Source organism: Acanthopagrus latus, chromosome 3, assembly GCF_904848185.1.
Source record: "Acanthopagrus latus isolate v.2019 chromosome 3, fAcaLat1.1, whole genome shotgun sequence".
NCBI lineage: Eukaryota > Metazoa > Chordata > Actinopteri > Spariformes > Sparidae > Acanthopagrus > Acanthopagrus latus.
In genome coordinates, this window is record NC_051041.1 from 5,673,281 (window position 1) to 5,686,973 (window position 13,693).

The 13,693-nt window shown below is 40.9% G+C and overlaps 2 protein-coding genes and 2 non-coding genes across 5 annotated transcripts in view; all 4 read left to right on the top strand.

Moving 5' to 3' along the window:
- si:dkey-154b15.1 overlaps positions 1 to 7,703 on the top strand; it is a 60,957-nt gene extending 53,254 nt beyond the window's left edge. For both annotated transcript variants that reach the window (XM_037092964.1, XM_037092965.1), the window contains 2 exons: positions 3,610 to 3,723; positions 5,079 to 7,703. In XM_037092964.1, the coding sequence (XP_036948859.1) occupies positions 5,079 to 6,275 (1,197 nt within the window). In that variant the 5' untranslated portion in view covers positions 3,610 to 3,723 and the 3' untranslated portion in view covers positions 6,276 to 7,703. The remainder of the gene's footprint in view (positions 1 to 3,609; positions 3,724 to 5,078) is intronic.
- LOC119017478 lies at positions 85 to 220 on the top strand. Its single transcript, XR_005074442.1, has one exon. It is a non-coding gene; the product is annotated as a small nucleolar RNA SNORA9 (small nucleolar RNA).
- Positions 1,968 to 2,100, top strand: LOC119017476. Its single transcript, XR_005074440.1, has one exon. It is a non-coding gene; the product is annotated as a small nucleolar RNA SNORA9 (small nucleolar RNA).
- A 3,937-nt stretch (positions 7,704 to 11,640) lies between the features above and the next one.
- The window catches only part of myo1g (myosin IG), a 42,637-nt gene continuing 40,584 nt past the window's right edge, over positions 11,641 to 13,693 (top strand). The window contains exon 1 of the mRNA XM_037092930.1: positions 11,641 to 12,022. Within this exon, the coding sequence (XP_036948825.1) occupies positions 11,928 to 12,022 (95 nt within the window). The 5' untranslated portion in view covers positions 11,641 to 11,927. The remainder of the gene's footprint in view (positions 12,023 to 13,693) is intronic.

Sequence of the window (13,693 nt, forward strand, 5' to 3'; positions counted from 1 at the left end):
TCTGCATGCTGTTCACACAGTATTCGACCCCCAGACACGTTCATTGTAAACTGTAGACACACGTTTAGTTTTATATATTAAATTCTGCAGACCTTTTCCAGCGAGGCTCAGCCTGCAGTGGCTCCTTCCTTTCCTGTAGTGTCTGCTAGAGAGATGTGAGGCTGTTTGAGGCCCTGCTGTGTCTCCTCATGGCAGGGTTATAGGTAAACCTCCAACAACTCGAGTGCAAAGTATCCATTCAACATTTTATTACTACAAGAAATGGACATTAGTTCGGGGTATACATTTTTTAGAGAATATGCTTTAACCTTAACAGGAGACCATGTGGCACGAGGGGATGAGTGCTGGTTTTCACTCCTGCATAATATCCTATGAGTGGATTTCAGTTTATAGGTTTAAGGTTGCAGATTCAGGGCAAATATCTTAATGTAACAATAATCCAGAAGTTCTTTTGACATTAACATGTTTGATGGGCTTGTTCCATCTCAGATTTATCTGCATATTTGTTGCCAGACATGCGCCAATTCAGAAAATGGCAAAAATACAGTTATTATATTTCAGGAGAAAGATGCCAGGGATTATTTGTAATGAATATATTCCAGCAAGTTTACTGTATTAGTCCTCTGTTTTAGACTAAGTACTCGTTGATAAACTGTTAAACATTTTGTCTCTGCTAAGTGTTTGTCACAAGTGTTTTTTTGTCGGACTCTTGTTGTGATAGGGCAGTATATATATTTTTTTATAAGTATAAATACACATGAAGCACAACTCTAACATCAGATGAGTAAAATATTCCTGATTTAATTTGAGGAATTTGCTTCATTTTTATCCATATTCTATGGCATTACACTAAATTAACATACATGTAACTTAATCCTGTCAACACAAACTGCCCAACTATCATGGTTTTAGGCTCGTCCTCTCATGAGACCTTCTGCGTGTTAAAATTCGGAGGTCTTAGTGTAAAAATGATCTTTTGCAGGACTGTGGAGATGCAGCCAGGCCCCGCCCTGCTCAGACCGCCTGACTGACATCTGGTGCTCACCAAAGGTTAGTGTTTCTTACATTTGGCCTCAAAATGACTGTTTATTTTCACATTGTATGCCTGGAAAAACTGTTCAATCTCTTATGTTGTAAGCATTGTTTGTGAACAAAATCTTACACATACCCAGGTCAGCGAATCAATTTTTTTTTCATGTGACTGGATCTATTTTTTAGCTCAAATCCAAACACGCACCTCCTACTGCTAGCTCACGGTCAATTGGGGTTAGCCAGTCACCCTGAATAACATTTCATTGAATAGGTTTATGTAACCACTGCAGAGTTCGCCATGAGTCATCAAAAGTATTATGTTCTACAGGAAGGGACAGACTTTTAATATTAAACAGAGCAGGGCCGCACGATAAATCAAAATGGCTGAGTGCAATATCCAAATCACACGACGCTGCAATTTTTGAGACAAAACAGCATAATAGTGAAGTGCTGCAGAGAAGCCCTCTCCTACAAGTCTTGTTCTCCAGATGTAAGACAAGAAAACATGTACAGACCCCCAACAGCAGCAAATATTAGAATTGTGATGCAAAAATAACATTCCCACTAAACGGGAATCATATTGCAACAACTCTGTCAAAATTATACCCAGTTGTGCAGCACTAATTGTGAGATGCTTGACTGAAAATAACTCAGACACGTAATTCGACCTTGGAAAATGTTTTTCATTTCAAATCACAACATGGAAAAACTTGACGTCTTCAAGAGTCTGCTTGTGAAGTGTTGAAATAATAAAAAAAAACTGAAACATATATAATGTATAATGACTAAGATTTTTGACAGCTGATCAGACAAGAAAACCATGTTTTGGTCATGACGATAGGCTTTGTGTTTACATTTTGACTAATATCATCAGAGCTATGTGTAAATGCACCCTTGGTATTTTTCACAGTAACACGGTCTTGTTGAACCTGTAAGTGCAGACATCCAGCGAGGCTCAGCCTGCAGTGGCTCCGTCCTTTCCTGTAGTGTCTGCTAGAGAGATGTGAGGCTGTTTGAGGCCCTGCTGTGACTCTTCACAGCAGGGTTATAGGTAAACCTCCGACACTGTCATCTTAGCTTCCTGATGAAGCTCTTGTTGTACGGCTCCAGCTGTCTGAGCTTACTGACTGAACTGTTTATGCCTTACAGGAGATGAAAACTCAGCACTACTTCAAGAGGCTTTCAGCTGCCGAGTGCAGAAGTCTGTCATGTCAGAGGCCCGCAGCGAGGTTATAAGGTACGTTTACCAGAACGTTTGTTTTTCACCAGCAAATGTCAAAAGTAATCATCATAGCACATCAGTCAAACCTGGGTTGTCAGTTCAGTTTCACTGCAGTCTTGTTATTTTGCTTATATTCTGCTATACTCATGTGTTTCTTTGTCTTTAGTCGAGGTATTGGCGGGTTTTGAGTCCTTGTATGAGCAGATTTGGACACAAAGTGTTGCATGAATTAAACATCTGAGAACTGTTTTTATTCTTACCAAGGCTTCACTGGTCTCTGTGGATCAGTTCTGGCTCATTGATGAAACCAGTGTGCTGCAAAATTGAATGGTGACACTTTGATGCAGGTGAGAATATAGTATTCCACAAAGTCAGTCCAGTGGTTCTTGATGTTACACAACACATGTAATAAAATATTTTCTTTATCTGCAGATTTCATCTGAGAGTTGGAGAACTGGTTCGCCTGCCGAGGGGAAAGAGGTGTCATATTTGGACGTTTGATCCTCAGAACATGAACGTCTGCAGAGAAGAGAATACTTGTGTATAGTTAAAAAAAACATTTGTACAAGAGGTTGACAATAAACTGTTTAAATAAACATCATCCTTGAGACATTTGCTGTGATTGTTACTTCATTTATAATCAGACGAAAAACTGATTCTGCGTCCCTGAATTACACAATTTGAGAAATGCATTCAGACTGCAGCTGCTTTCATATTCATCACACAGATTTGTTGATCTGCGGTTTTATGCAACAGGATTTGCCTGAACTGCCACCACCGAATTAGATTTTATTCATTGATCTGTTTGAAAGGACACACTTTGAAATCTTTATTTTTATTCTGCAGGAATAAGGAATATAATACTTGTAAATGTCCACATGGGGGCGATATTGTATCGTGTAGGACAGGATGTCTTGGTGTAAAACTATTTTTCTCACTTGATTATTTTAAAGCTACAGATGTTTTCTAAGTCTTAGTAGACACTCAGTGGCCTCTTAATTTGACACACCTGAAAATCTAATGTGACCCAAAACAACTGCTCAGTCATAAATTATATCTTTTAGATGGTGTTATCCTTTTGACCTCCAGTGCACTTAGACAATACAACTGCTGATCGAGACTCTTTATAATGAATGAGCCATTTAAAGCAGCACCTTATATTTCACTTATTTCATGTTAAACCGCTATTACTGTTTTATTTTCCTCAAGGAATTTAAATAAAAGCAGTGAGATGGCTTTCCTGTTACTGAATAAATGAAAGGAAAACAAACCAAAAAAAAATGTTGTCCACTGTTCGTCACAGTAAACATGTGGAGAAGGAGTTTTAACTTTGATTTGAATGTTTTATTGTGTAGTGCCTGAGGTGTGAACCAGGAGCGGACATGACGACGTTACTTTCGATTTGAGCAGCTGCCTTCTTCTGAGCACGAACCCTGGTGGTTATCCACCTTCCAGGACTGAACTACACTGTAAGTTACAACATTGTGTAGACTGACTTTGCATTTGTTCCAATTTTTACATCTGCAGGTTTATAGAAATATGAGCGAGAGAACTAACGAGTCGACTCACGCGTTCACGTCAATAACTCGCGATATTTACAATTAGAAAACAATTAGAAAACACGAGTTTTTGCATTGAAACGCGTTTCTTATCGAGTAGTCGGTGCATATCGAGCAACAAGTTCATGTAGGTCTGTAGGTATTTTTTATAGAGACCACATCTGCCTAACAGCCTCAGTTTACCAAGAACAGTTTAAGTTTCACTTTCGGTGAAACCGTATTTCTTTAAATATCGTATGTAATATAAGTAGTTCCAAGCATGTTTCCCAGCGACATATTCTGTTGTTGTGATCTTTACATTGTTGTTGCAAGAAGTGTGCTGCTTGTGTGTAAGTCGTGGATATTGACCACGTAATGAATGTAACTTGGAACGTCAATATCCCAGACTCCCTTACAAATCAGGTGATTTTAAGAGCTTTTGCATCGCGGGGAGGAGCTTAATTGAAAGTGTGAGACACCTACTGCAGATTTTAACTCTTTGGAGCCGTCCTGTGAATTCGGCATTAAGTACAATACGTTAAAATGTTTCTATACTTGTGAAAAGTGTCAGTTTCTCTGCGGTGTCGCTGTAAAAGCCTCTTCTTTGGATTAAGTCGCCGGACTCCCTTTAAAAAACGCTCAATTTTGAAACCTGTGCGAAAGGAGAAGCTGTATGAATGTTGTGAAACGCTATTTACAACACATTCTCAGTTATTTAGGGCGAGTTATTCATTCGGCAAGTGTTATACATGAAGATTTTTCTGTTTTTCTCCTCTATGTTCTAATGATATAAGTTTAGCTCTACATTTTCATAGAGCTGGGTTTAATGTCAGCCATTGTATTCTCTCTTGTCGATTTTTTTCATCGTAACGTTGGTTTGGGTTGGTTATTTTAACGACACCAGCCGACGGGACAGTTAATAAACCAAAAATGTTTTTCCTCAAAGCCAAACATGGATGAGGGGAGGTAGTACAGGTCTGCCTCCTGTCAGATCTACTATATAAATGTATTATAAGGCCATTTTTGTTCTTACTTGACATCCCTGGTTGAGTTAATCATTGAATCCATCATTTAGGAAGTCATGTCATGCCATTTCTTTGCACAGTTGCTGCTCGAGTCTTGTAAAACAGCCTCCACCTGTTGGAGGTGAATCATCCACAATATCATTGACCAGTGACAGCAGCTGATCATGTCGGGATAACAGAACGGCACCGTCACGTTTATGGTCATCCATCTTGTGTTAGCTCACATTATTCATTTCATTATTTTGTTTTTCTCATTCTCAGATGGATTTCCCAGTGGAGGCAACAGTACTTTTGAATAAGTTCCCTGATGAGACACAGGTGCAAAAAATCCTCAGGTCGCACGGCTTTGAGCTGAGAGATCTGAGCAGACATGAGGTGAGCGTCAAGGGGTCATTTTTGAAACTCAAAGATGTGAAGGCCTCTTTGGAGCTGCTTCTAAAATCGCAAACAAAACTGGTCATCCCTCCATCTTCATCCCCGCACGTCCTAATGGCTTCCTCCGGAGCCATTTCCAAATACTACACTAGCAACAGCTCAGATCATAACAGAAGCCGACCAGGATCCCGAAAACAAACCTCACCCACCACCGCACCCTCCTCCTCCTTCAACCAGCACCCAACTCCTGCATATTCTCCAAGACCAGACCAGCAGCGTGGCTCACTCAGGTCTGTAAAAGAGTCCATTGTCATTGATGCAGATGTGTTCGAGTATGCAGAAAAGCTCAGGAGAAAGGACATTGAGGACATTCTGGACAGCCATAATGTTGGAATAGAAGTGCGTCCAGTTGGCGAGAGCTGCAGCATCACTTTACACGGGAAGAGTGCAAGAATAGCCGCCTTTAAACTACAGAGTCTCCTGCTCGATCTCAACAAATCGCTCCGCACGCAGGAGGTTTCTCGGAGGGACATGGATCGAGAGGGCAAGGCCCTGTTAGCGACAATTCAGAATAACAGAAACGTTTGGAGATCAGTGCTCGTGAGTCAGAAAGATGACGGACTCCACCTCATCGGACCGTCTGGTGAGAGCTACGACTTAAAGCAGAGGCTGCTGGGGAGGCCGATCGACCACTCGGGACAGAGAGGACGGACGTCAGACAGGAGCTCCAGAGGGAGGAGCAGCTCTCTGCCACCGATCAGTCGGAGGAACACAGAAAGGGAAAGTGTTGGCGTCGCTTATCCTTCTCCTGCTGGAGCTGCAGGTTACACTCCTTCAAAGTACCAGGATATGAAACAGGAAGGTGCTGAATCCAAGCGAGGACCTGCTGCTTCTATTAAGAGAGTTTTTCGGAGAAGAAGCTCCTCTGAGTCCCGCCACAAAAACAGAGAGGAAAGAACTAATGGCAACATGCAAGAGATGGAAAACAAGAGTCCTACTCAGAAAGCACCCAAGATAGCCATGAAACAGTTTCTTTTAGAACCTGATAATTTTAGGAAAGTGTTGAAAAGTATAAGAAAATGAGCTGTGAATGAAAGTTGAAGACGAAGCTGAAACCTTTGACTACGTTATGTCTCTAAATAGCTGATATTTGTCTGAGCACAGCAGGTACAAAGAAACATGTAACTTTTTGGCCTTAAAATAACAGATTCAAAATCATGATGGTTGATGGTTCAGTGTCTTGTAACAGGACGAAGTGGAGTCTCTTGTTTCTGCACCATGTAACTTCAGTCAGAGTGCTGGATCACAGAGTTTTGTGCGTAGTTAGCATCTACATTACATCTGATAAAGTGTTACACACCTGAGATTTGTATCTATAGGAGTGGTGTTGCACTCAGAAACTGCAGAGGGCGCCAAATCACACAAAATGCAGACTCCTACATAATGCTACTTTAAAGCCACTGATGGGAACTTTCATTTTTGTTGATTCTGGTCGCCCCTCTGGACAAAAGATGAACGTAGTGAAACACACTGAAATTTGTTTTAGTGTCCTACCTCCATCTTTCATCCGCAGCACTCCAACATGAAACTGATTTAATTTTCTGACTTATTCAACCTGAATAACTAAAAGTCTGACCAGGCGAAAGCAATAAGAAACACCACAATATGTTTTGCAAATCCTCTCGCTGATGGTCTTGTTTGCACATGTAGACCACCTTAAAATGAAACAGTACTGAAACTGGTTCAAATCACTTCAACTCCAGACATTATTGTTATTTTAAGTTATCGACCAATAATGAAATTGAAGAAAGACAATAAGCAAAAGTACTTTCATTGACTTAACAAGCTCGACACCTTTAAAGATAGTTTGTGATGAGTTAATCAGAAGAAGACCAGAGTTTATAGTTTCAGAGGAATAAAGCACAATTGCAATTTACACAGAGGTGGATCATGTATGTTTACATAAATTACAGCATAGGAGCCTCTTTTTAAATTGGACATTTTTTAAATTATCGTTGAAACAATCCGTATCGTGCATCCCTGTATTTGACCATCTGTACAAACATTTTTTTGCTCTGTATCAGCCGATTTGTACAACAATATTGGTTGACAGTGTTAGTGGAAATTAACAGATAATTTCAGCCCTGCAAGCATCAGATTTTCAGTGTTGACTGTCTTCAGTGAGCTCTTTTAAAGGTTTTTTTGTTGAAGTAAAATGAGTTAAATCGATCCGTCAAATAGGTGTTATATTAGCAATAGCAATTACATTCTTCTGTCCTGTTAACGGTCAGTCATTTACAGACCTGAGCTGACATCTCTTGCACAATCATGTTTTGTTATTGCTAGTTGATTACACTGTAAATGTTGATGATCCGTACATGTTTCTACATATGTACAGTGGATAAGAGCATCAGTAAAATATGGTTTATATGAATGGAAGCAAACTGACAGTAAATATGACAATTAGATTAACAAATGGACAATAAAAACATAACGATTAACGATACAGTACCTTGGTTTCTCTGAGTGATATTTGTTTTCTGCTCCGGGTCAATTGTCAGCGTGCCTGTTTGTTGATTTTACTCTAACCCCTGAATGCAGCATAAAGATGGAGGACACATGAGCAGGAAGTGAAACAGCGTCTGACAGCCGACTGACCTCATGCTGAGAGGGAAGTGGTGGTGGCTGATGAGGATCTAACAGTTGGAGGAAGAGACTGGATGTCTGACGGGACACTGCTCACATTATACACTTTAAAACAAACTTCAGCTGAAAGGCTGTCAGACGCTCTACAGTAGGTAGGTGTTTAGTAAAATGTTTCAGGCTGATGGTAAAGTCCCCTTTACTCATCATTTTCCTATCAATGCTTATATTCACTTCAGTCCGGGCTGCTGCACTGATGACTACAAGTGTGACTCAGAGTTGTTATACCTAAGAATCTGATGAGAAACCTGTCCTCTGTTAGAGCTCTGTGGTTTCCCGTTTGTTTTTGTCTGTAGTCAGGGTGTCGCAAAACCTGACGCGAAATCTGATGGGCAGAAAATTGTGGGAAGTCAGATAGTAAATGAGATGAAGTTTAAAAGTTGAGTTCGCCCAAATGTACCATTATCTGTGTTTTTTCCCCTTCTTTTTTCTTTTGTCCCTCACTACATATTTCAGTTGTTCATTTGTTCTAAATTGTTGTTAGAATCACTGTTGTGGCCGCTTGTCTACATCTGTTTTAGAGTTTTGTATCACTGCAAACCAGCCACGGCTATAATCCTATATATGCTATATTGCATTGGTTGCTTTTTAGTTTAGATGTAACAATGCATAAGTGCATTGTCCCAGTCTAATAAACTGATAAATAAATAAATACTAGCAAAAAGTACAAGCATGAAACTTAAATCTTGACTAAGAGCTTTTGAATGATAAAACAATCCCTGCTCAACGCTCGAACTCCCAACTGGAACACTGTGGATCATTTTAACCGTGTCTGTGTTGTATGAAAGCCCCGGACAAAGCAGGAAATTCGACCTTGAGCTTGGATTATTTTGTCTGGTCATGAAACCCTTAATTCACCAAACACTTTTTGTTTCATTTACTAAGGTTTTGAACGTTCTGTCTCCGAGATATACGGTGGACACTGTTCACAACACGATTATCAACGCTAACCTGGGACACTTTCTCCTTTTTCTTCTTTCCAAACAAATCCTCAAACCAAAACGACAGATTAGATTGTTCCAAACCAGCGTGACTGTTGTCCACGACGACGTGTGTGACAGTTGGAGAATATACCAGTGACCAGCGTATGGGACAAACATGGTTAACCCCGTGACACGGTTGCGTCATTGTAACAATAATAAACATGTCGTTTAGGTTGTGAAACTTCCACAGTTTGGTTAGCTTGGACTCCCAGAACTACTTGGTTAGGTATGTTAGATTACTTATGCGGTGTAAGTTAAGTATGCTACGTAAGTTTAAATTCGTTAAAATCAAGTTCTGGTTTCATATTAGACACGAACATCCATGTTTGAACCAGCCGTCAACCCCGACCTTCTCCCTATACGTGGACATGTTGTCTTACGTACTACATCACCAGACTTCCTCCTTTGCTCCCGTCATGATGTCTACGATCACTAGAGGTCGCTAACTAACAATCAATGTAATGTTGGATCATAATAAGCTTCTTACATAGATACATACCTACATACACACATAGCTGTTCTCGAGCACTACAAATAAAATTACATTCACTTCAAAACTCGGACAAATGAAACCAAACACATGCATGACGAAATACAACTAGAAAAACAGAGAAAAATATGTAATTTAGTTGAACTAACCCTTTAAATTTCAAACAAAAGGAGTCACATAATTAAGTAATCATCCAGCACTAGTGGGGCACAAAAAGGCTGATTATCTTCATCACAGGCTCCATTCATGAAACAGACAATACAGGCGTGGATTCAGCTCATCATGGAAAGAAAACAACTCATCTGAGTCATGAGCTGAGTTGTGTCACTCGGCCTGGAAGATATCCACACGCTGCTGCAACATGTTGGAGAACCGTCTGCTGACATCGCTTCAGCCCTGCTTGACTTTCACACCCTGCTGAGAGGTGTACGAGTTAGCGGTGGGGTTCATCCATGGGACTCTATGAGCTTTGTGGTTAAACGGTCAAATCAGAATTTTAGCGTGTTTGTGTTCAAGATTAGGAAAACTAGATGAAGGTGAGGGACTTTAGGAGGATGTGAAATGTTTCATGGGTAAGTTCTGGCCTTCAGCAGCACGAACAACACGGGACATGGGGAAGTTTTGTTCTGTCTTATTTATTGTTTTGGTTTCTCTTTTGACATTTCCCCCTCTTCAACTAAAATTAGACCTACTTCCAGTGAAGGCAGAAGACAGCGGTCGGTCTTTACTGGAAGCAACAGTTTTGAAAAACAGATACAAGAGTTGCAGTTTGTAGCGTTCATCTCATATTATTCAGATCCTGAAAACAGGCTGCTGAGTTGGAAAATGTGTTAATGTCAGCCTCTGAGTCGTAGTTCTGACTCTGATATCAGGACTTTCTGACAGTACAGCCGTTTGGTGAGAAGAAGTGCAGAAGTGGCGACAAATCGTTGTCAGAATGGCTTCAAAGCCAGAGTTGATGAAATACAGTATTACCACTAATAACACTGATTCAGCAAATATATTAAAATATATATATATATAATGTATTAACAAAAGTGCTCATAGACCATCTGAATATGTAGCTTATCACAACATGATGTGTGTTTCCTGCTTTATTTTGTAGGTTTCATCCTCGTGAGTCATGTTCTGTTTTACACTTCCTGTCTTTGTGTGTTTCCTTCTTTTCGAAGGCCTGTATTTGTTTCACCTGTCCCTCATGAGTCTTCTCCCCTTGGTATGTTTAAGTCTGTTGTTTTTCCTTCACTCTGTCGGTTTGTCGAGTTTTCTTTCTTGTGTCACTTCTGCGTTTTGCTTCTCTCGCCATCTTTCTGTCTACTCATCCTGTGTATTCACTGTTCCTGGTTTTTGTTCTCCGAGCCCTCACAATTCAATATTTATTTTACGTTTCTGTTCTTGTTTTTTGGAAATTACCCTGAACTGCTTTTGTTGCCTCCCTTTGTGATTTTGGATTTGTGCCTGGTCATTAGAGCTCGCTTGTTATCTTTTCACCCGGCTGTCTTTTTACAAACAACTCATTAGCAGCCGCCTTTTTAAAAAACACGTTAAAGCTTTATAAATTGAGGGAATCAGGAGTGCAAACAGATGCTCTTATTTCCAGTTTTAGGACTAATTCCCGCAGAACTATGAGAAACTTACATTTGGACAAACAGAAAATTAAGAATGAATTATCATCTCATCATGACTGGGGGCCAAAATGAGTGAAAAATAGAAACTACCTTGAAAATTACTTGATAAAAGGTTCACAATTCACTTAAAAAGTGCTGTGAGAAGGGGGTTTGGAAATCAATCATCTCAGCCTCAGTAAGCTTTCCAGTAAACTCAACTTAATCACACACACCTAAACATGACACAGAGCGCTGCTAACGCTTTTGGCTCCTGAGTTTTCTCAAGTCGCGGCTTGGCTCTGCCTGTGAGATGGGAACCTCTGGCTTCATGAAAAAAAAAGAAAGAAAAACCCCTCAGGGACACACTGCGCTGCCAATGCCAAGTTAAGAAAGGAAATGCCACGATCCTTCCCAGGAGATAAAGGCCATTTTCCACCCTCCTTAAATTTGCAAAGTTAACTGCTCTTGCCTTGCAGTGTGTCAGTATGTGCTTTCTTTTTTCTGGGGAAGAAAAAGAAAGGCAAAATTAAAAAAAAAAAAACAAAACAAAACAAGAAGGTTAAGTCTGGTAGTGAGAATCGCGCTCTAAGTGACAGTTTTGAAATTTTGGAGGCCTTGTGGCAGGAAGAGAGAGACGGAGGAGGATGCAGAAGTGGTGTGAGCTTTTAAAGATAGCCTCCTGCTATTTATACAGATCTGCGTGAGGGCATGGGCTGACTGACAGGATGACGTGCTGCAGCTTGTAGACCACAGCTTTCTGTGACTTTACTAAGCACACCCTAAAACTCCACTGGAGAGCTTTCCCCGCCCACAGCAGACCGTCTACTAGTCAACCATACTTCTCTTTCTTCTTCCTTAAGCTGCTTTCTGTTCCTCTGCGTCTTGTCCGTTTTTTTTTCTTTTTTTTTTTTAATATTCATATTCAGTGTGGTTGGCGAACAACGGGGCAGGGATGGCGGAGCTGGAGGGCCTGGAGTTCGGGAAGTCAGACTTTGTGCTCCTGGATGAGGTGACGATGGAGCAGTTTATGGAGAATCTGAAGCTGAGGTAAGGCCTGACAGACAGTTAGAGAGGAGGAAGGGAGGGGACGAGGGTGGAAGCAGCTGGGTGGCAGAGATGCAGATGGTTCATACAGACCTGATCTGTGAAGGAAAACCACACGATTCTGCGATGAAACACGTTTAAATGAAGGTTTATGTGATAGATCTAAGAGTCTCTGACATTTACACAGTTATAAAACTGTCTCTGACACGAAGCTGGTGACTTCTTTAAAGTAAGAGGCTCATAAACTTGAAATATACGGCGCAACCTGTTGCTTACCCAGCCTCTCCTCTTCACCCCCGGGGGGGTTCAGATACAAAACTGTGGCTGATCTCTTTGTAACCACACTAAACGCTGGCTGTCAAGCGAGCCAAATGAGGCGCATGGCACACCACCAATAAGAGCTAGCCTCACCAAACCTGTCTGACTCAATATGTAGATGTAGCTTGTTTCTGTTGTTTGACCTTTCCGCTCTTCAGCTGTGTAAACCCTTCAGGATATTGCTCTTTGTCTCCAAATCCACACAGTGTTTTTTTTGTTTTTTGTTTTTTGTTGCTCATTTCCTCACTTCCTTGGTGACTTTTTCACTGGGGCATCGTGTCCTCGGTTCAAACTGTGAGAAGTCGCACACTTTCCCGTCACCTCGGGATCAGCAGAGGCACCGAAAATGTCAAACAATATCAGAAGAAGCTCCTGAATTTACAGGAAACTAAGTCACACTTTCTCAGCTGACGTGTGCGAAGCAGATGGGCTCCAGATTAGCATTTTTCACATGCTTGCACCGGCTCAGCGTTCGCCTGTCATCACCGCTTGGCAAAATAATGTATGTAGAGTTTCCTCACACAGCTTGATCAGACTTGTCAGGTTTGAAAAGCTTAAGCGCGTTGCGAAGTTCGTGCTGCTTTGATGGTTGTCGTAACTTTTTTCTTTCGAGTTCAGCTGTTTGCATTTCCAAAAGTTCTTTGTTTGCATTTTCTATTTTTGCCCTTGCACAGTTTTTTTTTTCCCTTTCCGGTGATCATCACTGCTGCCAGGATGAGTATGTTCCTCTCCTGTTGGGCAGGATGTCTCTAAGACTTATGAACATATATGCCTGGAGGCTTGTGGACAGAGAAAACCTTTTCTTGAGTTTCTTCCAGAGATCAAAACTTGATTGGAAACTGATGTTTTCGTCAATTTAAGTGCTGGAACTGACACTTTTAATGCAATATTTACTGCAGGCAATAAAGGTTTCTCGCTGTTTTAGTTCCCTTTAGCTCCGATCATGGTCCAAGACTCCTCTCGCCTGATTGGTCAGTGTATTACCAGGAAGGTGACTGAGGCGGCTTCTCTATTTTATTTATTTGGCACCAAATCCGACTCTGACTCAGAGGAAAACCTGCAATTTGCTGCATCGGTGCTCGGCCAATATTCCTGCTCTCAGGGTTGATTTAAGCCAGTTGTAAATGAAATATATAAATAGCCTCTCTGCGACTCGGATGCAGCCATAACCATCAGCGTATGTGTTGTAATTCAGATGACGGGATCCTCCTGCACACTTCCTCTTCACTGAACCTGAACTCAAGGCTGGATCTGACTAATAAAAAAAGTTCAGCTGCACACAGACTAAAGACAACAGGACCAGTAATAGGATAATAATCAGAAAGTTTATGATTTGAGTTATTAGAGGATTATCAA